The 25,207-nt window shown below is 49.4% G+C and overlaps 1 protein-coding gene across 3 annotated transcripts in view; it reads left to right on the top strand.

Annotated features, from left to right (window-relative positions):
* Nucleotides 1-25,207, top strand: part of LOC142558244 (ATP-binding cassette sub-family C member 2-like) — a 659,669-nt gene that overhangs the window by 374,636 nt on the left and 259,826 nt on the right. For all 3 annotated transcript variants that reach the window (XM_075670395.1, XM_075670394.1, XM_075670396.1), the window contains one exon: nucleotides 4,480-4,656. In XM_075670395.1, the coding sequence (XP_075526510.1) occupies nucleotides 4,480-4,656 (177 nt within the window). The remainder of the gene's footprint in view (nucleotides 1-4,479; nucleotides 4,657-25,207) is intronic.

Genomic DNA, 25,207 nt, shown 5'->3' with positions numbered 1-25,207 from the left:
TCAACCTAAAAAATCAAGTAACTGCGAGGGCACGCCAGGGCTAACAAAAAGCGGTTGTCGCTTCTAAAAGTTGTAGCATTAGGCAAATAACGAACCTCCAACAGCAGTAACATGCGCTTAGGCATGTTGTCGTTAGGCCAGGTGCCGTGCCCTCTGGAGCCTCCCTGGCTGCTTGGCTCCTTTTGTAGCCGCTCCACTGTTGACGTCACCGTCAACGACGAAAGACGATCCACGAGCCGGATGCCATCAATCCCAAGTCCTGATAAGGCGTGAAGAAAAGCGGTGTCTCGTCCGGACCGCAGAACGATGTAGCGTTCACGAAAATCCATGGCAAAACCTGCAACCGCAGTAACGTCTGCTTATGCATGCTGTCGCTAGGCCAGGTGCCGTGCCCTCTCTTTTCTAAATGAATATCTTTTCTCAGTGAAACGTAACAAACTGCACAATGATGTACGCGACGTAGTTCTCCCTGTCCAATGTACAGGGTCATATACAGTGGAGGCGAAGGGCAAGACGTGCTCAAGCGGGTGAAATTAATGCAAGTAACACGAGGGACCAAGACCCTCTTGTTTAAGCTTCACAAGGGTACATTGGATGCCAAAACCTTTTTCAGATCACGGTATTTTCTTACCCTGGGGGTCACATTGCTTCATCTGTAAGAAACCAGAAACTATAGATCATGCAGTTCTACATTGTTGGGAGGGTGTCTTCTTTTGGGGTGTACTTCAGAGAACCATAAAAAATTTCTGTTAGATCCCCAGGCTATTGGATATTTATCTATAGAAAACGAAGTTGGCCTTCACTGTTTATGGCGCGCCCGCATGGCGGGGTTTCACTGCGATCCGGATGCTGGGCCCGCACAAATGTATTTTCGGGAATACGTGTCGAGATTAGTAGAAATTCCGAAAGAACCAGGATATGGGGGGGGGGGGTACCTACATGGCTGTCAAGGGTGGAACCCTAGACTGCGCTTAAAGATTTCTAAAATAGTCAGCCCAGTAAGCCTGACACTTGGTGTTGAAAACTTACTATTTTATCTTGTTTGCCCCACTGCCATTTGTTGTTTGATATAGTAGAACAAAAGCAGCAGTAAATTAAGAAAAGCGTCCGTGGCGTAATCGTTTCAATGTCGTGCTTCTGTGCTAGAGGTCCTGTCCTCGAGTCCTGCCTGCGGATGAATATAATAATGTTTATTTAATTATTTATTACACAGTACTTTGTTGAAAATGACAATTTTACAAAGTTGAAGAGACATCGAAAGCCAGAAAGACGAAGTTTAGAGAAGTCCATGTACATTTCATAATTCCCATGCTGGCTGAACCGCCCCGGTTGCAGCTACCGTAGGCACTAGCGCCAGAGTTCCCTCTGGTAATTATTGTATGAAACTGTGTACTTTGTGCTTTTCCAGCTTTCCTCCGGCTATTCGCTTGTTTTGCTTCCACATTGTGGGCACGGGAGCTTTCAGGCACGGACATTGAAAACTTTGTAGGAGGGTAGACCTATACGGCTCCAGTGTAAAAAAAGTTCACTCCCCATCCAAGTCCTGCGGAGATGGATGCCCAGCAAAGCTGTCGAAAAAGGACCACTGCAACTTCTGAGGGTGGTATTCAATACTTTATTCATGGTTCGGGTGCTTGTATGGACGTTGCTCTGTCTTGAAACATATGCTGTTCTGCATGTTGTATGCGTGATTCGAATGAACATATGCACCGTTCCCGTCACTTAGCTGAGTGCTTGTAGCGGATGACTCATTGCTGATGGTGATTATTTCTGTTCACGGACGGACACGAAAAATGCTGACCACCGAGTGGCTCTAGTATCCCACTGGTCGCTGGCTAACGACGGCGGTGTCTCGTGGTCTCGTGCACCATCCTTACAGGTGCCAACTTCTCGACCTTGCTGTTTGAAACGTGTTGAAACTTGGCGTCTCATCTGAAATATATTTTTTCAAAGATGCTGTCGTGTAGGCTACGTTGGTGTATTGCGGCCAGTTTCGACAGATTAGTGAAGCGGCAACGTGGAATATTCCTGGCTATAAGCCTGACGCTTTAGTTTTGTGCCACGAATGCCCGCCGGTAGCGAGGGTTTTATTTCCAGCGTCAGTACGCACCGGCGCACCGCTAATGTTAGAAGCCACGCAACAAAAGGTGGGTTTGCGCTGACTTTGCAGGCGCACCACTATATGGCGCAGAATGTCCGGATGGAAGTGCCAGAGAGAAGCCCGCCAGCAGTCGACGGTTTATGCATGACATGTTTCGGCGGTGACGATGCGCTGTGTCGTTACATTGTTTGAGCACTAGCGGCATTACCGTTGTTAAGAACTGTGCACCCAGGACCGGGCGTTGACCTGGCAGTCTGTAGCTTGACCAGTATGTAGGGGCCCAGGCAGACAAAAGACAATCCAAGTCCCCATTAAGAAAGAGGCAGAGACCTTTTGTTACATTGTTTTGCAGCGGTAAGCTCTGCAAGCTTCCTTAAAAGAGCGACACACAATCAAGCTTGCTCAAATGAAAGCTGCTGGCCGGGGTGTCTTTTAAAGAATCTGGAACACCCTCACTCAGGAGAAGGAGAGAGCGAACGCTGGTCCACGCTTGCAGCCACCGCTCGATACATCAAGACAGCTCAAGGGACTTTCCAACGGTAACTGTCCCAGCAAAGAGAAAATTTCTCACTTGCGCGAGCGCGCACACACATCGCCGGCGCCTCTCTCGCTGAGGAGAAGACAGAGGGAATGCACACACCAAGCTTTGTGCACACACGAAGCGCGCACGAAGTGCTTGCGCCGTGGCGGCTTCCTGGGCGTATCTTTAACACTTGGCGCGGGCGGCTCGGCGTATTCAAAACGTACGGGCTATCGCCGTTGCTTTGGCGGCGTGACATAAATTGCTCACCACATCGTTGCCTGTTCCCGAAATTCAGCTGTGGTCTTGGGTGGGTTTTGTAGCACTCGGGCGAACAGTTTTGATTTTATACCACGCATCAGTAGACGTACTCTCTCCTCCTCAGGTATTTCCGGGTGGGCGTGACAGTAAAGACACATCATCTCTTCCGTGAATACAATGACGTTCTCGTTAAGGAACTGTAGACGGGCTTGAAAAAGAAGTTCGGCTCTTTTTCTTTTGACGGCGCTTGTGAAAGTCGTTAGGAACTTGTTGCAGAAAAGACGTCATGTCTTTAACGAGGAGACTAGATTTTCGAACCAAGTCACGACGGAGTATTTCAATGAAAACTAACGTGACGGAGCTTGCCTTCTGGGTTCCACTCTTTGGAGGTTCACACTCTTGCAAACGTTTTGAGCAAGGCCTCCGGGTCTTCCGATGGAGTTAAACAGAAAATAGGTGATTTCCTAGGTTGCTGAAGCGCAACCATCGATGGCGACATTAATTTTCTCATTGGGGATGCGGATTTGGTGCTGATCTTGCTTTTCTTCCCTGGTAGTCCATGCTCCAGGCGCGACTTATGAGGTCTGTGGCTTGCTCGATGATCCGGGCGGCGTTGGTGTTGCTTCGCCTTTCAGGCTTGGATCACGGCTTTGCGGAGGCGTCCTTTACATGAACGCACGAGTAGTGACGTTGTAGTGACGGTGAAAAACACAGTAGCAAAGCTTTGAATGATGAAACAAACTCTTTATTTGCGAATCTATGCCCACAAAAGCAAGCGCAACTCAAAGCACAACGGCAGCAGTGAGTGCAGTCTACGATCGTCGAAATCTGATCTGCAGGTCAAACGCGTCGCCTTTTATACATGGCTCGTCGAAGGTCGCAGCCTGATCGCTGGTGCTCACATACCTTCTAGAAGAGACAACACTATTCGTGTCGCGTATACAATCTCATTAAACAAGGTGCTGCGAGAACATACACGAAACGTAGAAACAGCGATAACGTTCAAGTGAGTTCCGAATCATGTAGATGCGTTTTAGGCTGAGCGATAACGCTTACGTTCACTTTGGTCTAAAGCTCTATAGCTTTACAGCGTAATAAGTACTAGAACGCACCTAGCCGCAAACATGTTTCTTTTGCGCAGCTACTTTGACAATGCCTCTAGAAATGCGCGACTTCCGAATCCAATAGCACCTAGCTAAGCGGCAATAAGTTCTATTTTGCTAACAGAAATAAGCGGTATGTTTTGCCCTAAATCAGCAAAATAAAAGCGAGCCCGTTCCATAACCTTTCATTGTAACTACCCGAAACAAATGAAGGACGCCAATATATGACACTGACAGCGTGCCAGTGGCATAGAACGTATCTGCTTGTGTAATCTAGCTTTCATTCTACTGATTCTGGAGCTCTAGTGCAGGGATTGAGTAGAACTTGGGCGCAGGGTATAAATAAAAGCGGGTTACGCACCACTCTAAGTTATAACTGGTTGCTTTGCGTCGTTTAACTAAAGCTTCGCCAACAGGTAGCATGAGAGCCAACGCTACTAAACATGCTGCTACAGGTTTATTTGTTATTGTTTCTTTTGTTTGCGATGCCCCAGGGTACTATCGGCTACGTGCCTCAAACGGCTATGGTGTTCAACACGACGTTGCGGGACAACATCCTCTTCGGCAAACCGTATGAACCGATTCTTTATAGACGAGTGCTGGAAGCCTGTGAACTCGAGAAGGATATCAATACGTTTCCTGCACGGGACCATACTGAAATAGGAGAGAAGGTGAGATACTACTCATTGTTTAGTATTCTTCAGTATGTCAGGCGTTCAAAACTCGAAAATTGAGAGTAACGCAGCGAATACGATGGCTGTATGTTTGTTGCAGTTAAGGCGCAGTTTCCATCGAAGAAAGCAGTGCTAAAAACACGGACTACGAAGGATAGTCACAACACAACACGCGCGCTGTCTGCAAACAGTTGGTTTTATTTTACGTACATAAATATATACATTGAAGAGGAAGGAGAGTTGGGGGGAGGGAAAGAGAACAGAATAGAACTTCAAGTCACGCATGGGTCTGAAGATAAAAATAAATGTATACATCATCAATAGTGCCAGATAAATATGTACTTTTTGTGCATGAGTATGATTGAAGGGGCTCTGACTCAATTGGCGCAGTGAATAGCCAGATTGCTCCCAATCTTGTCGTCCTGTCTTCTTCCTTTCTCATCCATGTATTTAGCGCTGTTTTCTTCGATGGATTCATAAAAACGAGCTCGTGTTCATAACCTGTTAAGTAACGATGCGCAGTTTAATTAGGTTATGCCTCCGGCAATAGTAATAACCTTGCTGTTATAGCAAACAAATATAAGGTGTATATGTAACGGACGAAGAAGACGACGGGCGCCTTGGTTGGAGGAAGGCGAAGTGAACAAAGAAATTCTGAAATTTTATTTTTCATTTTAAACTGGAATACCCATTTCTTGGCCAATCCGCCATAACGGGTAGGAGCCACATGCTCGATAGGAAATAACAGTACGAGGAATAAAACCTGAGGTCGGACCGCGTCTATCTGCGTTACACGTCGTTTGGTGGCAGCGGTGGGAGCTCGTCTTCTGTTTCCCTCGCCGGTGCTCATGCAACCTCGAGGAAGTTGTTTGCGGCCACCCTGGTGAGAAAAAGCTGAATCATTCAGAATGCCAACCCGTCGCAGTGACTTAGCGGCTGTGCTTTTGTGGGATCGAATCCCAACCATGGTGGCCGCATCTTGATGGGGGCGAAATGCAAAAAATGCGCCTGGATGGGGACACGTTAAAGATGTCCAAAATTATCCTGGAGTCCCGCACTACGGCGGGGCTCATAATCAAATCGTGCTTTTAGGACGTCAGATCCTATAATTCACTCATTCAGTGGAGAATGCCAGTCTCTTGGTATCCGCGCCCGGTCTCCTACACATTGGGGGCACGCAATTTAGGGCTACTGTTGCTTTGAATGACCTCGATCGTCTCAACCCATGTGCTGGTGGCTGGCCGGCGTGGCAGGGTACAGGAATGCTTTTAGTGTTTTCCCCTTGAAACACGTACAGTTCTACGTCAGCAAGTTGGCGACTGCACTCGCCCCCCATATCGTCGATGGGCATTCGAAATCTGTCTATCGCGCGTCGCAAGGACTCCGCCACCGAGGAGAAGAATCTCTCCCAGAGCTGGTTTATGAAGTCCACTGAACAGTGCGGAAAGTGTATGCCGGTCGGGCCGAGGAGGCCATGAGGCTGTCACATCGCATGTCTTATTACGGATGCCATTGAAAACCCGGAGGTTCAGAGATACATGCGCCTAAATCATCCAAAGAGTCTTTTTGCTCAACTTGTACCTTAAGTCGGAAAGCAGCGGAAGCCACAACTTTAGCGACGCTCGGAAATCGTACTGCTTCGTCATCGCCTCAGCTTACATCGTGTGTCCTCCCCAGTGGTATTTCAACAGCAGTCAGTCAACATTCGGGCGCCTTGTGCCAAGTGTGCCACGAGAACTGCGCCACATGTCTTTGTTGTTTGTGGCAAGAACCTACGACACTTTGTACATTCATCTTTCCTCATCGCGTCCGCGGGTCTAGTGGACAACTACTGCCTCCATATACGGGTTAAATGACCCCGTGGAGGCCATTGCTGATCCAGGTGCTGCGGTTAGCGTAACCGATGCCAAGTTTCTTCAGTTTCCGACCTTAAAGGGAAGCTGAAACACTTTTCGAAAAAAATGAGTTCTCTGCGGCATTCTACAGTTTTAAGTCCCCTGAACACGAATATCTGGTTCAAAAAGGGTGGAAACAAACGCAAGCGGCTGTTTTTCCAAGAAAACGTGCACCAGCGCCTCAGGGCATCGCGCGAACGCCGCTATTGCCAGTGATTGGTCGGGGCCGCTGTGACGTCTTTGGCGGCAGTCTCCCGTCGGCGCCGCCGTTTCAGAGCGTAGCACGCTGTTCTGTTCTGGCTTCATAGCTGAGTTGTAAGCATTATGGAACGTTCTCGCTGTCTCGGACAGCTTGTATTTGCGCCGTACAGGCGCCCAAATCTTTAGCTGGCGTGCGCGAGCGGCGACTTTTCCATGCGTCGGCGCCGTATGACGGGGCGAGGTTGGAAACAGCCTAGCAGACGATGGGCCCAGCTGGGCGCGCTTTGGCGCCGTGCGCTTAGCCTCAGACTGTTTCTAGCCTCGCCTCGTCATACGGCGCTGACGCACAGAAAAGTCGCCGCTCGCGCACGCCAGCTAAAGATTTGGGCGCCTGTACATGTTCGAACCGATAGCCGATACGGAAAACGATGGCGGCAACGGCGGCAACGACGATGTTGAGTGTGCCAACAGCGAGAGCGATGTGTGCACCTTCTTGCGCGTTGGAAATCTTAGCTGGTACGTATGTTTTTTTTTTTTTTCATGTAGCTGCAGGTTCCAATGCCGGGAGAAAAAATGCGCTAAAGTGTCACTGGGAACTAGCCGCAGGAAGAGTGCCGGAGCACTAACTTCTCATTAGATTGTAAACACGGGTGTAATTCCGCGATGTCAAGCACCTTGCCGCTGCTTGTCTAAAGTCCCGTGGTTTTTTTTAGTGTTGATACACGATCACGAACATAAGTTCCGCGTTTCAAAGCGCGCACATGCAGTGCTGCGGGGTACAGTCATGGAAGTTGCTTATCATACAAATCCAGAGATGGCCAGAGGTATTATATGTGCAATATTCATACTATGGTTCGACGACTTTGCGATTGTGGCTCGATCAAGAATCGGTATGCGTGCTCCATGCTAGTGTTGACATAAAGATATTAGGCAGTTTTAGCACCGCCGTGTGGTAAACACGATAACTGCAACCGTAAGTCGAATGTCACTAGGCAAGCCTATACTCCATTTCATACCTGAGGTGCAACGCTGTGGAAGCTACGCACGAAGTCCGGTCACCAAAATTGATTACTGCGCGCGTTTCCGTCTATGCTTCGCAGCGTGCCAGCGGCGTTTGCTCGCGCGAGCATGCACGTGAAGCTGCCGCGACGGGCTGCAATGAAAAAAATACCGAAAAAAAATTGATTCAAGAGAACGTGTTAGCAGCCGTATAAGTACACGGATTGTTTCTATGGGTAAATTCTTTTTTCATTCTGAACTGAGCTTATATATGGAAAATGTTCTCAAAAATCGGGTCAAGAAACACCGAACTTTTTCTAAGTGCGAACGCAGCCACTGCAAGAAGCATCTCAAGCCTCCACAGCGTTGCACCTGATGCATGAAACGGAGTATAGCAACGCTAGCAACAACGCGTTTCCGCATTTGTCGTAAGGCTATCCGGCTACGCTAAAACTGTGTTACCAGACGTTAATGGCTGCGAATGTTCGCATTTCTCGAGTGCATCAATGTGGGCCTAATCAGGCTTTCATTAAACTAGGTGCACCTGCATGTGCTCCGTATTGATGGAAGATGAAGAGCACAGCACAGTTGATTTCATTGGCTCGAACTTATCTCTCCTCACCGCACAGACCCACTGCGCTGCAAGCTTCTTTTCCTTCGGGAACCTGTGAAACACCACATCGTCTCGCCCGCCTGTGTACGCACAGCCGAATGCTGCACAGAACGAGGGCATGTTGGGCACCCTTGGCTGTAGGCACTCACGCAGCACAGAAGGAAAGAACAGTTTACGAAAATCGCAAAAGAAAACAAACGTGAGCGGCGGCGGCGGCAGATCTCGTTCAGTAAAGCGCAGGACGGAAAGAGGCATGCCAGCACATGCCAGCACGCCGATCCGGCAGCTCGGTCGCCGCCAGTGACGTCACTCTCGCCGGTTCTCTCCTCCGGCGACCACCTCACCCGGCGCGCCGAGAAGCGATGGGGGCGTGTCCGCGGGGGTGATTTAGAAAGCGATTTCCGCCCCTTATATTAATAAAACGAAGAAAAAAATTACGGAACCGTAAATTATTAGGTCTGTTCTTCCCAATCCCAGCTATTCATGGAAATTGAAAACCGTTTCAGCTTCCCTTTAAGGACAAGGTGCGGTATACGTCCACCCCTTCACGTCTGTCAACGGGCCACGGAAGCATGAAGGTCTCATTTGCCCCTCCGCGTACAGCGTTGACTAGTCCGCCATGGTGCTATTTGTAGTGGTTTGGAAATTATGCCGGACAATAATTTTGAGCTGCGATTGGTGCGTAACTAAACATTTCTTTTCCCCGGCAAAGACAGCAACATTTCATCGCTTACCGTGCGTAGTTAAAACAAACAAAATGTGTTGGCATTGAACACTCACCTGTGCTTAGTTTGGCCATTCAAGACCACCCCTTGTCATCAGCCCTCTGACTTGCTTCTCTCGCTGTTTTAATGTCCATGGGCGGACAAATAATTGGGACGGTTGGAAGCTGTGTCTATGACGCTTCCGCCTCGCAATTCAAGCCATCCACGCCAAATTTTCTGGAGGTGTACCATGCATGGCGTCGCGTCATCGTGACGGCTCCTTCCACGATAATGAACATGTTGAGACACGCCAAATTACTGTCGCCCTTCGTGTACCCAGGCAGCTTGGGTTCTTGTTTTCTCCCATGATGGAATGTGGTCGGGCGACCTGGAAGTTGTCGCACATTTTTGCGTCGTCTCTTGGAAAGAAGTGCCTGGTGAAAAAAATGTGTCGCCAAAGTTTTCGTGCTGAATCTGCCTATTAAGCCTGTAGATGTCACGTGGTAGCAACGGTTGAAGACACAGCAACAAAACTTGCAATTGTGAAACTAATTTTATTGGGCGAACCTGTGCCCAGAAAAAAGCAGACTACGCTCAATAGTCAGCGAAAACGGCGAACACAGTCGGCGATTGTCGAAAATCTTATCAGCGGGTCAAGCGCGTCGGCTTTTAGTACATCAGACAGACCTCGGATGGACCGCTCGATAACATTCCAGAAAACCGCCGAAGCATGCAGGCGCGCCCTGTGCTGTGCGATAACATTTGTTAGGTGGTGCAACGTGGTCACCCGATACAGATAAAGAAGTGCACGTGTCATTTTGTATGTATATATATATATATATATATATATATATATATATATATATATATATATATATATTGACTCCCTCTCAAAGAGATAAATGTCTCGATCTATATAGCAGAGCTGTGCAGCGGAATGTACTTGAAGCATACAAAATGCAATTACCATTCCGTCGGAACCTTAGGCCTGAAGAAAGGGGTGGAATCGAAACATTGGCTAACGGTGACGACTTCATCATTAAACCTGCTGATAAAGGTGGTGCAGTAGTCATTAGGGACAAAGCTAGGCACCTAAGTGAGGCTCACAGACAACTTAATGATCAATCATTTTACAGACACCTGAGTTACGACCCGACCGAACAGTTCAAAACCACGGTAAAGAAAACTTTAGACAATCTCGCGAAAGAAAACAAGATTGAAAAAATTTGAAGTTAATCATTAGTCCCCCTAAGCCGGGTAGCTGGTAGATTTTATTTCCTTCCTAAAATCCATAAGGAAAACAACCCAGGGCGACCAATAGTTTCAGGAACAGGTACAGTCACAGAGAATTTGTCCCGCAATGTAGATAACCTTATCAGTTCAATTCCTCCTAAATTTGCTTCTTATATTAAAGATACTAACCACTTCCTGTTTGATATCGCTGACTTGCGCGTCCCAAGCGATGCTCTTCTATTCACATAGACGTGGCATCGCTGTACATGAACATTCCCCATACAGATGGGATTCAATCTGTACTCCAGGCATATAACGACTCTGCAGATGACAAACCGATTGACGATTCTAACTTGGCGAAATTCTAACACTTATCCTTGAACTTAACAACTTTGAATTCGACGGCGAACATTATGTTCAATCTAGTGGTACCTCCATGGGTACAAAAATTGGTCCCAATTATGCGAATATTTTTATGGACATGCTAGAAAAGAATTTCCTCGCTACTCGTGACCTCAAACCATTCTATTACAAACGCTTCATCGATGACATTTTCCTAATTTGGCACCATGGTGAAGCTGGATCACTTTCATTCGTTACTGATTTTAGCAACACCGCTCCGTCAATTTCCTTTTCACATTCCTATTCGTCACTCAGCATAAACTTCCTTGACGTCTCGGTATCTCTGTGCAATGGTAAATTAACCACAAATCTTTACAGAAAGCACACTGACCGACAGCGATATCTACATTTCAAAAGCAGCCATGTCAAAGATTGCAAAACGAGCATGCCCTACAGCCAAGCTGTCCGGTTCAAAAGAATTTGTTCGGACGACAGTGAATTCACTCGCAACTGTAACCAGCTTCGTAACGCACTAACCGTATAGAAATACCCTTCACAAATAATTCACCATGCCCTTAAACGGGCCGACTGCCTCGACGGGAAAGAATTGATCTGCACGGGCAAGCGATCGGCGCATATTTCACGAACTAACCTTATCCTAACACACTCTGCGTCTATTCCTAACGTGTAGCACATTCTTAGGAAGCATTATAACTTGCTGACAAAGAGCGACCGTCTTAAAAACATTTTCACGGAATCACCAAGAGTGGTCTATTGTCGCTCTAGGAATCTGCGTGACCTAGTAACCTCTTCCAAGACTAAAGCGATTGCTCCTGCTGGTTGTCATCCATGCAATAAACCCCGTTGTAAAGTTTGTACATATATGACCACGTCAAAGGCTGCTAGAAGCATAGCATCCAATTTTTTCTGTTAAAATTAACGGCGACTTCACTTGCGACAGTACTAACATCATCTACGTTCTTGAATGTTCAATATGTCAGATGCAGTACATCGGTCAGACCGAAACATCTTTTCGTATCAGATTCAACAACCACAAAGCACACGTTAACAGCTTGCCGCATCTTCCATTATCTAAACATGTTCGACTGCCAGGTCTTACGTTTGACAACATCAAAGTAACAGTAAAACAATCCGGTTTCAAATCACACCAGGATCGAGAAGTACGAGAATTATTTCTCATTTATAAATTTAACACTCTTTCATCTGGTGTCAACGAGAACGTAGGAAAAATGTCGTGCCGTTCTGCCATATCCTGATGTGTATATTCTTGTACAGCATTGACAAATCCTGCCAAATCAATTTGTTCCTAGTCGTGTCGTGTCGCACTTGCTATCATTCTGTGACCTCACGTATAATCATCGCGAAACCATAATGATATTTCATACATATCATTTATTGTGCTTAAGACATACATACTGCTGCACTTTTTCTATTATTATTTGCAATTGTACACGTGCATGCACTGCTGATTATGCGCACGTGCGCATTCCCATAAAAGCGGGTGCGCACTTGTATCTGGGTTTACTCAGACGAAGGCCGTCCCCCGCCCGAAAGGTTAAACCATTAAAAATGCAAGTTTCGTAAGTGTGCTCCTTCGTTTCTTCAACTACCTACGCACCGGACCTACTGAACATTTCCTTGTAATATATATATATATATATATATATATATATATATATATATATATGTATATCACGTAGACGTGTACTTGTTTATCTGTATCGGGCTACCACGTTTCTCCACCTAACAAATGTTATCGCACAGCGCAGGACGTGCCTGCATGCATCGGCAGTTTCTGGCATGTTATCAAGTGGTCCATCCGATGTCTGTCACCAAACCTTGTGAAATCTGATTGCATGTATGCGCGAAGCGAATATTGTAGAACTTTGTGGAAGACACGCGGGTCCCAGCGGTTACTCTGGAACATTCGACGACTGATCCACAAACGCCAACGCACTTGACCTGCTGATCAGATTTTCGACGATCGCCGAGTGTGTTCGCCGCTATCGTTGTTCTTTGAGTATAGCTTGCTTTTGAGGGCACAAGTTCACCCAATAAAACGCCAGTTTCTACAATCACAGTCTGGCTGCGATCTTCACCGTCACTAGTACGTAACATCTGGTGGAGGTGCTTTACCTTCATGTACCGGACGCCCCCAACAAGCCGTAATTCAAGCCCGGACCGCAAAGATAACACCAACGTCGTGCCGGAACATCAAGCAAGCCGCCGGCTACAGCAGCTGGCCCCGGAACCCGGAATTCTAGCAGAGACGACCAAGAAGATCGTCCGAGAAAATCGTTCAGAGACGACCAAGACAACAGCCCCAATGGCAGCCTCAGCGTACCCAATTCTGCAGCAGCCCAGGGAGCCACCGACATTCCACAGTTCCGCATTTGAGAACAAGGAAAGCTGGCTGGAGACGGTATGAGAGGGTTCGCCGTCAACGTCGTCGAAAATCTGATCAGCGGGTCAAGCGTCAGCTTTTATAGATCAGTCGTCGAGTGTTCCAGATTAACCACTGGAACCCGCGTGCCTTCCACAAAGTTCTACACCATTCGCGTCAGGCGATGAAATCAGATAACATAAGGTTCGGCGTCAACAGAGAGCGGACAGAAGCATCGTTAACTTACCAGAAACTTCGGATACATGCAGGCGCGTCTCGCGCTGTGTGATAACATTTGTTAGGCGGCGAAACGTGGTCGCCCGATAAAGATAAGTACACGTGTCGATACTCCCCTCTTAAAAAGCATTGACGGGATGCTGCAAACAAACGAAAGTAATGAAGAAAAAGCACTCGTAGCAAAGAAAATAACAAAATAAGGAAGTTTGTCAGCGTCCGTAAAAGGGTTTAAGGCGCACCACGTGGACCACTTCAGATTGTGCGCGGCGCCACTGTGAATGCGAAATGCCGTCTGGCACGACCTCATAGTCCAGAGCGCCAATACGTCGGATGACCTTGTAGGGTCCGAAATAGCGTCGGAGTAGTTTCTCACTGAGTCCTCGTCAGCGTATCGGGGTCCATACCCAAACAGGGTCGCCGGGCTGGTACTCGACAAAGCGTCGTCGGAGGTTGTAGTGTCGGCTGTCGGTCCTCTGCTGGTTCTTGATCCGCAGGCGGGCGAGCTGTCGGGCTTCTTCGGCGCGCTGGAGACAGGTAGAAACGTCAAGATTTTCCTCGTCAGTGACGTGCGGCAGCATGGCGTCGAGCGTCGTCGTCGGGTTCCTGCCGTAAACCTGCTTAAATGGCGTGATCTGTGTTGTTTCTTGCACCGCCGTGTTGTAAGCGAATGTTACGTACGGCAGGACCGCATCCCACGTCGTGTGTTCGACGTCGACGTACATTGTTAGCATGTCGGCGGGGGTCGTGTTCAGGCGCTCCGTGAGACCATTTGTTTGCGGGTGGTAGGCAGTTGTCCTTTTGTGGCTTGTCTCACTGTATTGCAGAATGGCTTTGCTGAGCTCTGCTGTAAAAGCCGTTCCTCTGTCGGTGATGAGGACTTCTGGAGCACCATGTCGTAGCAGGACATTCTCCAAGAAAACTTTCGCCACTTCGGCTGCACTGCCTTTCGGTAGAGCTTTAGTTTCAGCGAAGCGGGTAAGATAGTCCGTCGCCACGACGATCCACTTATTTCTGGAAGTTGATGTAGGAAACGGTCCTAGCAAGTCCATCCGATCTGCTGAAAAGGTCGGTGAGCAGGCTTGCTCGGCTGTAGTAATCCCGCTGGCCTTGTCGGTGGTGTCTTGCGTCGTTGACAGTCTCGACATGTCTTGACGTAACGGGCGACATCGGCGGTTAGGCGCGGCCAGTAATACCGTTCTTGTATCCTCGATAGCGTCCGGGAGAAACCGAGGTGCCCAGCTGTCGGATCGTCATGTAGGGCGTGCAGTACTTCTGGACGCAGCGCTGACGGAACAACAAGAAGGTAGTCGGCGCGGACTGGTGAGAAGTTCTTCTTCACGAGTAGGTTGTTTTGAAGCGTGAACGAAGACAGTCCACGCTTAAATGCCCTAGGGACAGCGTCGGTGTGCCCATCCAAATAATTGACGAGGCCTTTCAGCTCCGGGTCCGCTCGTTGTTGTTCCGCCATGTCTTCCGCGCTTATTATTCCTAGGAAGGCGTTGTCATCCTCGTCATCTTGCGGCGGCGGGTCAATGGGGGCGCGTGATAGGCATTCGGCATCTGAGTATTTTCGTCCGGACTTGTATGTTACAGTGATAACGTATTCTTGTAGTCAGAGGCTACACCGTGCCAGCCGTCCTGAGGGATCCTTTAATTTCGCTAGCCAACACAAGGCGTGGTGGTCGCTGACGATATTGAATGACCTGCCATATAGGTAAGGGCGAAATTTCGGTGTAGCCCAAACGATGGCGAGGCATGCCTTTTCGGTTGTAGAATAATTGCCTTCCGCTTTTGACAACGACCGGCTAGCGTAAGCTATCACGTGTTCATGTCCATCTTTTGTCTGCACTAGGACGGCACCGAGGCCTAGGCTACTGGCGTCAGTGTGGATATCGGTATCGGCGTGGTCGTCGAAGTGCGCAAGTACGTGCGCCGACTGCATGCGTGCTTTGAGTTCTTGAAATGCGTCGGCCTGCTGAGTTTCCGACTTGAACTTGACGTCCCATTTAGTTAGCTGTGTCAGCGGCTCAGCGATGCGTGAAAAGTCCTTGACAAATCGCCTGTAGTAGGCACACATGCCAAGAAATCTACGCACCGCCTTCTTGTCAATGGGCTGTGGGAACTTTGCTATGGCAGCGGTCTTCTGCTGGTCGGGGCAGACTACAGATTTGCTAATGACGTGGCCTAAAAATAGAAGCTCCTCGTAAGCGAAGCGGCACTTTTCCGGCTTCAGAGTAAGTCCTGATGACCTGATGGCCTCTAGTACTGTTGCAAGCCGTTTAAGGTGATCGTCGAAATTTCCGGCGAAGGCGACGACGTCATCCAAGTATACGAGACAGGTCTGCCACTTCAATCCTGCTAAAACCGTGTCCATCACGCGCTGGAACGTTGCAGGCGCCGAACACTGTCCGAATGGCATAACCTTGAACTCGTCGAGGCCGTCTGCGGTGATGAAGGCGGGCTTTTCGCGATATCTTTTGTCGACTTCTATTTGCCAATAGCCAGACTTCAGGTCCATCGACGAGAAGTATTTAGCGTTGCAGAGCCGATCCAATGCGTCGTCTATCCGTGGGATGGAGTATACGTCCTTCTTCGTGATCTTGTTCAGACGACGATAATCGACGCAGAAACGTAGGGTTCCGCCCTTTTTGTTTACCAGGACAACAGGGGATGCCCACGGGCATCTCGACGGCTGGATGATGTCATCGCACATCATTTCGTCGACTTGTTATCTTATAGCTTCACGTTCTCGCGGCGAAACTCGGTAAGGGCTCTGGCGGAGTGGTCGAGCGCACTCCTCGGTGATTATGCGATGCTTGGCGACTGATCCTCTATGACGTCGAAAAGCAGCCTTTGTATCGTCGGAGCAGACTTCTGAGCTGCTGTTGCTTAATCAGAGGGAGATTTGGATTAATGTCGTAGTCTAGTTCGACAACTATGGTCGTCGGGGTACATGCGGCGGAATCCGAGAGGACAAACGCGTTACTTGTTTCCAGAATTTCCTCGATGTACGCGATCGTCGTGCCCTTGTTGATGGGCTTAAACTCCTGGCTGAAGTTTGTCAGCAATACTTCTGTTTTCCGTCCATACAGTCGAGCGATCCCTCTTGCGACGCCAACTTCACGGTCTAGCAGTAGACGTTGGTCACCTTCGATGATGCCTTCTACGTCGGCAGGTGTTTTGGTGCCGACGGAAATGCCAATGCTGGAGCGAGGCGGGATGCTGACTTGACTTTCGAGCACGCTTAAGGCATGGTGACTACGAGAACTTTCCGGCGGTATCGCTTGATCTTCAGACAGGGTTATCGACTTCGACTGCAGGTCGATGACTGCGCCGTGTTGGCTTAGGAAGTCCGTGCCGAGAATGACGCCTCGTGAACACTGTTGGAGGATAACGAAGGTGGCAGGGTAAGTCCGGTGGTGAACGGTAATTCTTGCCGTGCAGAGCCCAGTCGGCGTAATCAGGTGTCCTCCAGCGGTCCGAATTTGAGGGCCTTCCCATGCAGTCTTAACATTCCTCAACTGGGCGGCGATGGGTCCACTCATGACGGAGTAATCGGCTCCTGTGTCTACTAATGCGGTGAATGCGTGGCCGTCTAGAAGCACGTCGAGGTCGGTGGTTCTTTGTCTGGCGTTGAAGTTAGGTCTTGGCGTGGGATCACAGCTGCGTCGTGCTGAAATGACGCTGGAACGTCGCGTGGTCAAGTCGTCTTTCGTCGGTGCAGTCTTGGATTCCTGACTTCGTCGGGACGGCGGCGTGTCATTATGTCGTCTAGATGGTCTCTTCGGCGTCTTCGTCGGCGGCGGAGGATCTTCGTCAGTTCGACGAACAGCAACCGCACCTCCATCTGTTGCTGCTTTTAGTTTTCCGGATATGGGCTCGCAGAGCGGCCCCGGGCTGGGCCGGTGTATGGTCGGAGCTGCGGCGACAGGTAGCGGCCTTGTGACTGCGAATGGGAGGTCGTCGAGGGCTCCACTGAGTGGCGGCGAGGTAGTAGGCGATATCGCGAGGTCGTTCGCCAATGTGAGGTCGCGGCGCGTTAACGGCGAACCCTCAAAGTCCAGTCTCACGGTATGGGCATCGGCAGAAGATGTGCCCGGCTTCTCCGCAGTGATAGCAAAGAGGGCGGTGGTCGGGGGCTCGCCAAACGTCAGTCTTCCTTGGAACGTCGCGTGTGGTGACGGCTTGGCGTGCTGGTGGCGGGGGTGGTGGTGAACGACGGAACTGTGTCGTCACTGGGCCCTGCCGTGAGCGCGGAGGGGAAACGTGACGGCGGGCTACAGCGGCGTAAGTCATTGCTTGCGGCTGAGGCTGTGGCGATTCAGGGCGTACTCCGAGTTGTTGCTGGAGCTCCTCACGTACGGCGTCGGCAATCGAAGCCACTTGAGGCTGTGATGAAGGCAACAGCTTTTGTAGTTCCTCCCTCACGACCACTCGGATAGTCTCGCACAGGTCGTCGGTGGCCAATGACGCAACTCCGGCGTAGTTTCTCGAGTTCGTGCGGCGGTTGAATGGCCGGTTCCGCATTTCCAGTGTCTTCTCAATGCTAGTGGCCTCGTGAAGAAACTCGTCTACGGTCTTCGGTGGGCTTCGTAACCATCCCGGCGAAAAGTTGCTCCTTTACACCACGCATCAGTAGACGGACTTTCTTCTCCTCGGACATTTCGGGGTCGGCGTGGCGGAATAGGCGGCGCATTTCTTCTGTGAAGAGCGTGCAGCTTACGCCCTTCGTCATCTGCCATGGCTCCGGCCTTGGCGCGCGCCGTCCCACATCATTGTGTCTATATTGTCACGTGGTGGTGACGTTAAGAACACAGTAGCAATACTGTGAAAGGCAAAACTAGATTTTATTGGGCGAACCTGTGCCCACAAAACAGGCTACACTTAAAGCACAACGATAGCGGCGAGCACGTTCGGCGATCGTCGAAAATCTGATCAGCGGGTCAAGTGCGTCGGCTTTTATAGATCAGTCGTCGAATGTTCCAGATTAACCACTGGGACCCACGTGCCTTCCACAATGTTCTACACCATTCGCTTCGGGCGATGAAATCAGATAACATAAGGTTCGGCGTCAACAGAGAGCGGATAGAAGCATCGATAACTTTCCAGAAACTTCGGATACATGCAGGCGCGTCCCGCGCTGTGTGATAACGTTTGTTGGGCGGCGAAACGTGGTCGCCTCATAAAGATAAGTACAGGTGTCACTATGAATAATTGTGGAAAATCAGGAAGGTACTCTTCTTGTCTCTCTAATAAAATTGTAAACTGCAAGAAAAGCGTCCCTGTGGCTGGATCCCAGTGAAGTCGCTCCAAAAGAAAGAATGCTTGGCGAGTTTAGCGATAGGCCGAGTTTGGTAAATCAGTATTCTAATATTTTTCTTTGTCTTAGAAAGCAGCGGCATGAGATAAAGTAATGTTCGATAGTTTCAGGTGCACTGCAAAAAGAACATAGAGGGGACATAGCGAGACCATACCTGTGTAAGTAAAAATTTAGAGGAGGTATACGACATCTCAATTTTGTAAAAGGTACTTCCAATTGCCTTGAAGGCCACCAATTTATATTCCATGGGAAGCCAAGATGGTGGAATTCAGAACACGGTGTCAGCATGGATATTTCAGAATTTTGAGATATAGCGAAATTTCTGTACCTAGCCGCGGTGACATAACCTGATGTAGGCAAAACAGATATGATAGGGCCCTTCAGGGATGTTCATGCGAGTGAATCGGCCATTTCATTGAAGTGCAACCCATGATGTCGCGATACCCAAAGCAAAAATACTTTTCGTAAGTACGGAGGTACCATCGAACAAAATGTTCTTTGAATTGCTGAATTTAAAGATGCAGTTAGTGCTGTGCATACAGATAGCGTGTCGGTCACGATAACAGCTAATGGGTCTTTTGGCGTGAGTTTTCGTAATGCTTATATATTCGCTAATAATTCTGCCTGAAATATAGGTGTGAAGTCGGGAAGGCGAAGGGAGTAGGACGATTGAAGAGATTCAGAGAAGATCCCCACTCCTGCCTTTTCGTTACAAACAGAAGCGTCAGTAGCTATTACGTTGTCAGTGGTTAGCTGGTTTAGGTGGCCGTGTGAGATATTAAATCTCGCCTTGGTAACAGTTTAGCATGGTTAGGAAATATGTCCCCGAACTTAGTTTTGAGGTCTGTAAAGGCATCATTTGAATGGTAAGCTTGGCGTATGGACACATCCAACTTTTGTAACTGTGCTTGTACGAATACTATCTGAGGACTGTGGAACCTCGACCACGATACTTGGAAAAACTCAGCAGGTTCAGTGACAAAAGCATATTGCCCACGTCTTTTTAAATAGCCATAAATTTGTAAAAATGTCTGAACCGTAAGTATGCGGAATCTGCAATCTAGGATGGGTATATGAGCTTCCTGATATAAAGCAGCGTTGGCAACAAATCTAGGTAGCCCAAGGCATGACCGTAGAGCTTCTCTTTCTAAAAGTATGAGAGGTTTAATGTTATAGGCGGGGCCACCTGAAAATATCACGCAGCAGAATTCTAATATGGGCCAAACATACGTTTTATAGATCATCAGTAAGGTATCCCAACGTAGTCCATAGCAACGGTGGCTGAGCCGGCGGAGGATACCTACGGCTCGTTCTGCCTTTGTTTTAATATGTTCAATGTGACTGCGCCAGGTGAGTTTGCCATCCTAAATGACACCAAGGTACTTGAGTTCGTCAACTTGAGGAATGATTTCCTGTTGGTATTGTAAAGATACCGTATTTGCGCGATTCTAAGCACCCCCCGATTCTAAGCAGCCCCCCTCTATTTTCGCAAAAAAAGTTCGGAGAAAACTTTGCATGCGAATCTAAGCACCCCCTATTTGTTAAGAAGAGCGCGTTGCCAAGGCCACCAAACGCGCTTGCTCACTCTGGAATCATTGCTCCGCGGACCTGCAGGCACGCGGTCGATGCTTCTGTTGGACGCGTTTCGCGGCCATCTGACGCCGGAGGTAAAGACAAAGCTTCGGAACATCAACAGCCGCGTGGTTGTTATTCCGGGTGGCATGATGCCAGTGCTGCAACCCCTCGACGTTTCAGTCAACAAGCCCTTCAAAGCCAATCTCCGACAGGAGAACGAAGAGTGGGTGCGAAACCCTAACCGGAAGAAGACGCCGACGGGAAAGCTGCAGAAAGCGTCCCGATCAACCATCGCAAAGAGGATTTTGGACGCGTAGAAGGGGGTCCAAGTGGACGTTGTGTTCAAATCATTTAAAAAGTTCTCGATCACAAACAACTTCGACGGAACGGAAGACGACCTGCTGTGGGATACCGAGAACCACGGTTCAAGCGGTGCGACGAACTCGAGTGGCAGTGATAATGACTTAGCATCCTACAGAAGCGGTGGGTTCACTGTCTGCACCGAGTTTTCTTTTGAATATTTGCAAAATAAAATTTTATTTCTCGCACCCATCTCGTCGTGATGTCGCAGCGAAGAGAGGGAGGAGGGGGGGATCATTCTAGATTTTTCGAATCTATGCATCCCCCTTACTTTGGGCATCGCGATCGTGAGAAAATAGGGTGCTTAGAATCAAGTAAATAGGGTGTATACACCTGTAAAGTTATTGGGAATACTAATACCGCACTTTTGCTAATATTTAACGGCATGGATAACCCCTGTAGCTATGTCTCCAGCATTCCTAAGTAATTCTGTTATGTACTGGGAATTATTTTATTCCGCGCGTAGTACACATAATGAACGTAGCCTCGTCGGAGATGGCGACCACACATCATTTGACGCGAACACACTGTCCACGTGACTGTCCCGCAGCAGGTCTTGCCAAGGATGTGGCGCCACCCATCGACACAGCAGGGAACGTTCACGTGTAGTTCCGGACACTCCCACTACGCGGCTGCACCCGTCTGCATTTGAAGACCGAAACCCGAACTCATCGCGGACACAACACTTTTCCCCCCTAAGAAGGATGCCTTGTACAAAGTAGGCTGCCGTCTGATCCGTGCTGGTCGTTTCGGTATGCTCGATTCCGATTCGAGTGGACGTGTAGAAGGCGTAGCTGGTGTGCCTCCCGCTGGATTACTGTCCATGTGCCACTTGGGCGTTGCTGAGGCTTGTCTATCCTGCTTAACTTCGCCGGTGCGCTTCCTGAGCTGGTTTAGATGGTGTCTCACCATTCTTCCTGCGCACTTCACAAGCCAAGATCGTTGGCCCATCCTCTTAACCAGAGTTGCTTCTGTCAAGTCTGGCCCCTTGCTGAATTGATTAGCCATACGGCTTCTCCTTGCATGAGTTGAGGACTTTGGGTAAGTCAGGTTGTGCAGCCTCCTATCCTTCCGATGCAATGATGAGGTCCAATTGGTTTGGCAGCTCCCGCCCGACCATGGCTTTAGCCGGTGTTAGCCTGGTTGACTGATGTACAATGGTATGCTGCCGAAACAGAAAACGTGACAAGCGAACACTGAGCGAACCGGACGGTTCTCTGGCCAGTGCCCTCTTCAGTACTCCAACATAACGTTCTGCTTGCCCATTTGTAGCAGGGTGGTAAGGGGCTGACGTTACGCTTCGAATGCCATTTATCTGGTAGAAGTCTTGTATCGCGAAAGACAAATGCAGCCCCATTGTCCGACACAACCTTGCGTGGTATGCCAAATGTGGCGAACAAAGAGCGCAGCACACAAATAACTCCTGTTGATGTCGGGCTGTTCACCGGTCGCACCTCCACCCACTTGGTGAAAGCGTCGACAACAACCAAAAAGGTATGTCCTTCTACCGGACCTGCAAAGTCCACGTACAATGTGTACCAAGGAGTCGTTGGCTGCGTCCAATTTGGAACTGGAGTCTTTTTTGGATAGCTCTGGGTGCGCTGGCACTGGTCGCATGACTTGACAGTTTCGATCTGGTCGACCAAGCCAGGCCACCAAAGATAACTACGCGCACAAGCTTTCATGGCTACAATTCCACGATGGCCAGTGTGAACCAATGAAATGGCCTGTTCTCGTGCTCCTGCCGGTATGACAATCCTTGAGCCCCAGCTGATGCATCCTCGATGGATAACACATTCAGTGGCTCTTCTGCGGTATGGGGTGAAACTGTGTCCCTGCAGATGCTGCACGGTGCCATTCTGCCCTGCTGAAAATACCTCTGCTAGAATTGGATCCTCTTGCGTTAGTGTGGCCACAACCTCAGCTGTCAACGGTGGTCGTGGTAACGCCTCGAACATGAGCACGTCTCCAGGTGGGTTAGGCTCTTCAATGCGGTCTGGCAGAGGCAGTCTACTCAGCGCATCTCCGTTCTGATGACGACTACCGACGACTGGAGGTCGTAGTTGTATGCTGACAGTTTAAGGCACCACCTTATCATTCGGGGCGAAAGCATTTCCGGTACCGGCTCCCATGGTTCGAGAATCCCCAGTAACCGCTCGTGGTCAGTCATGAACGTGACTTCTCGACCCACAATGTACTTGTGGAAGTGGGTGGCTTCAAAAACTATAACGAGTCCTTCACGGTCAAGTTGTGCATAGTTACGTGCCGCAGCACCCAATGTCCGGGATGCAAATGAAATCGGTGCCTTGGCTGTCCAGCTGAGCAAGCACGGCACGTACACCATAAGGTGAAGCATCACATGAAATCAAGAGGGGCTTGTTTTCGTCATAGTGTGACAGGACAGTCCTCGACAACGAGCACTGTTTGAGCTCATCAAACTCTTTTTGATGCCATTGTTCCCACTTCCACGTCTTGTCTTTTGCCAGAAGTTCATACAGGGTTGCTGCCACTGTAGCCCGGCGCTCCCGAAAGCGATCATAGAAGGCCAACATGCCTAAAGATGACTGCAGTGTCTGCTTACTTGTGGGCGCTGGTGCCTTCACGATAGCTTCTACTTTTTCCTCAGATGTGTGAATCCCTGCTGCATTAATCTTGTGACCCAGGAATTTAACCTCCGCCACACCAAACTGACACTTGTATTTGCACAATCGTAGGTTTGCCTGAGCCAGCCGCTGGAGAACCGACGCTAGGCGGTCCTTGTGCTCTTTTGCTGTGGCTCCACTCAAGATGATATCATCCAGGTACACACGAACTCCCGGCAAGCCGCTCAATGTGGTCTCCATAAACCGCTGGAAAATTGCTGTGGCGGCTGAAACAACAAATGGAAGCCTGTTTACCTTGTACAGTCCTTTTGTAGTGTTTACTGTAAGAACCTGTGCTGTCGCTGGAGTCACATGAAGTTGAGTGTAAGCTTGAGCCAAGTCCAAGGTGCTGACAACCCGGCCACCTTTCAAAGTGCTAAACACTTTCTCTGTTGTGGGCAGGAGGTATGAAGCTAGTTTCGCAGCCTCATTCACTGTACAGCGGTAGTCACCGCGGGGGCGCAAGCTTCCATCTTTTTTCCGCACCCATACTAGCGGTGTAGCCCTGTCTGAGTGTTGGAGCGGCTCCCAAATACCGTCTTCTACGTACTTGTCAATTGGTGCCTCTGTTGATGTGCGCATGGCAAAGGGCACAGGCGCTGCCTTCAAAAACTTGGGGCTTGCCCCCTCCTTCAGTTCCAGATTTACTGGCGCACCAGTGTGTCCTGTGGTGTCTTCAGAAAAAATGTCTTCCATGCTTCTGTAGCAACTCGGTCAAACTGCCTTCCTCCGTTGTCTGGTGAATTTTATGAAGCTCGATGCCCAGCCTGTCAAACATGTTGCGTCCCAACAAGCTGCATCCAGTGCCCTCGACAACGAGAAGTGGTAGCTTGCAAGCTGTGTCCTTGTGACGAACCATTACTGTCGCCGTTCCGACAACCTGCAGTTGCTGACCTGACCAGGTGCGCATATGTATGTTGTCCTGCCTCAGAGAGGGTGGCTGTGTATGCCATACGGTTTGAAATGTCTCTGCTGACCATGGTACACGCTGCACCAGAGTCGACCTCAAACGTCACAGGTTTGCCGTGCACTGTAAGCGTCAGAGTAAACTTCGGGGCGCTGAATCCGTTTGCCACTGCACAGAGGTCATGCAACGTTGAAACCTCATGTTTGATTTCGTCAGTCACTTCCGCGGTCCGTGAAGTTTCTAAGGAGATGCTACGCTGGTATGTCTTTTTCTCAGCTTTCTTCATGGAAATACAAGCCTTGTCAATGTGCCCTTGTTTCCGGCAATAATTGCAAATAGTTGTGCTGAACTTACAAGTCTTGGGACTCTGCGAACCATCGGAACGCCAGCAGCCTTGCCCTTGGTGAGAATGCTTCTTGGAGATCGAAGCGATGTCGCAGGCGCGCGTTGCCGCCTTGTAGACTTCCGCATGATCAGCTTTTATCTGTCGTCGCTGCTGGACGGCGCTTTCTGCTCCAATAGCGAAATCATCAGCCTTGCAAAAAGCTATGTCCTTCTCTGCAAATAGTCGCTGTTGCAGATTCTGATGACGCAGACAACACACGAAGCGATCGCGCAAGATCACATCTAATGGCAGAAGCGTTGCATTGCAGCCCGTAGCTCCCTGCTGTGTTGGTGATGCCGTTTCCTCAGCTGGCGTCGCTGTCGCTATTGTTGCCGTCGGCAGCGTGCCGAAATTGCAGCTCGTAGCCAACTTGCGTACAGCGGCAACGTAGTCGTTTACCGACTCGTCTGGGAGCTGATCTCTCTTATGGAAAATCGCATGACTGTAGACTTCGGACAGACGAGGGTCGTAGTGTGCCTGAATTGCGGCCACGATCTCCGCATAGCTCACTTGGTCGGGCATCTTCGGTTGAAGCGGCGCACAAACCGCGTCGTAAATTTGAGCACCGCACAGTGTAAGCAAGTGTGCTCGTTGCTTGACAGGGTGAGTCACATGGTTGGCATCGAAGAAAAACTGTAGCCGGCCGAACCACGATGCCCAGTTGGAGCCAGTAAACTCGAAACGTGCAGAAAAATCATGCTGGCGCTGAGCCATGACTCACTGGATGCTCC

This window comes from Dermacentor variabilis, chromosome 9 (genome assembly GCF_050947875.1).
Source record: "Dermacentor variabilis isolate Ectoservices chromosome 9, ASM5094787v1, whole genome shotgun sequence".
NCBI classification, from domain to species: Eukaryota; Metazoa; Arthropoda; class Arachnida; order Ixodida; family Ixodidae; genus Dermacentor; species Dermacentor variabilis.
Note: the sequence above shows the minus strand (reverse complement) of the source record. Positions and strands in the feature narration are given on the sequence as shown.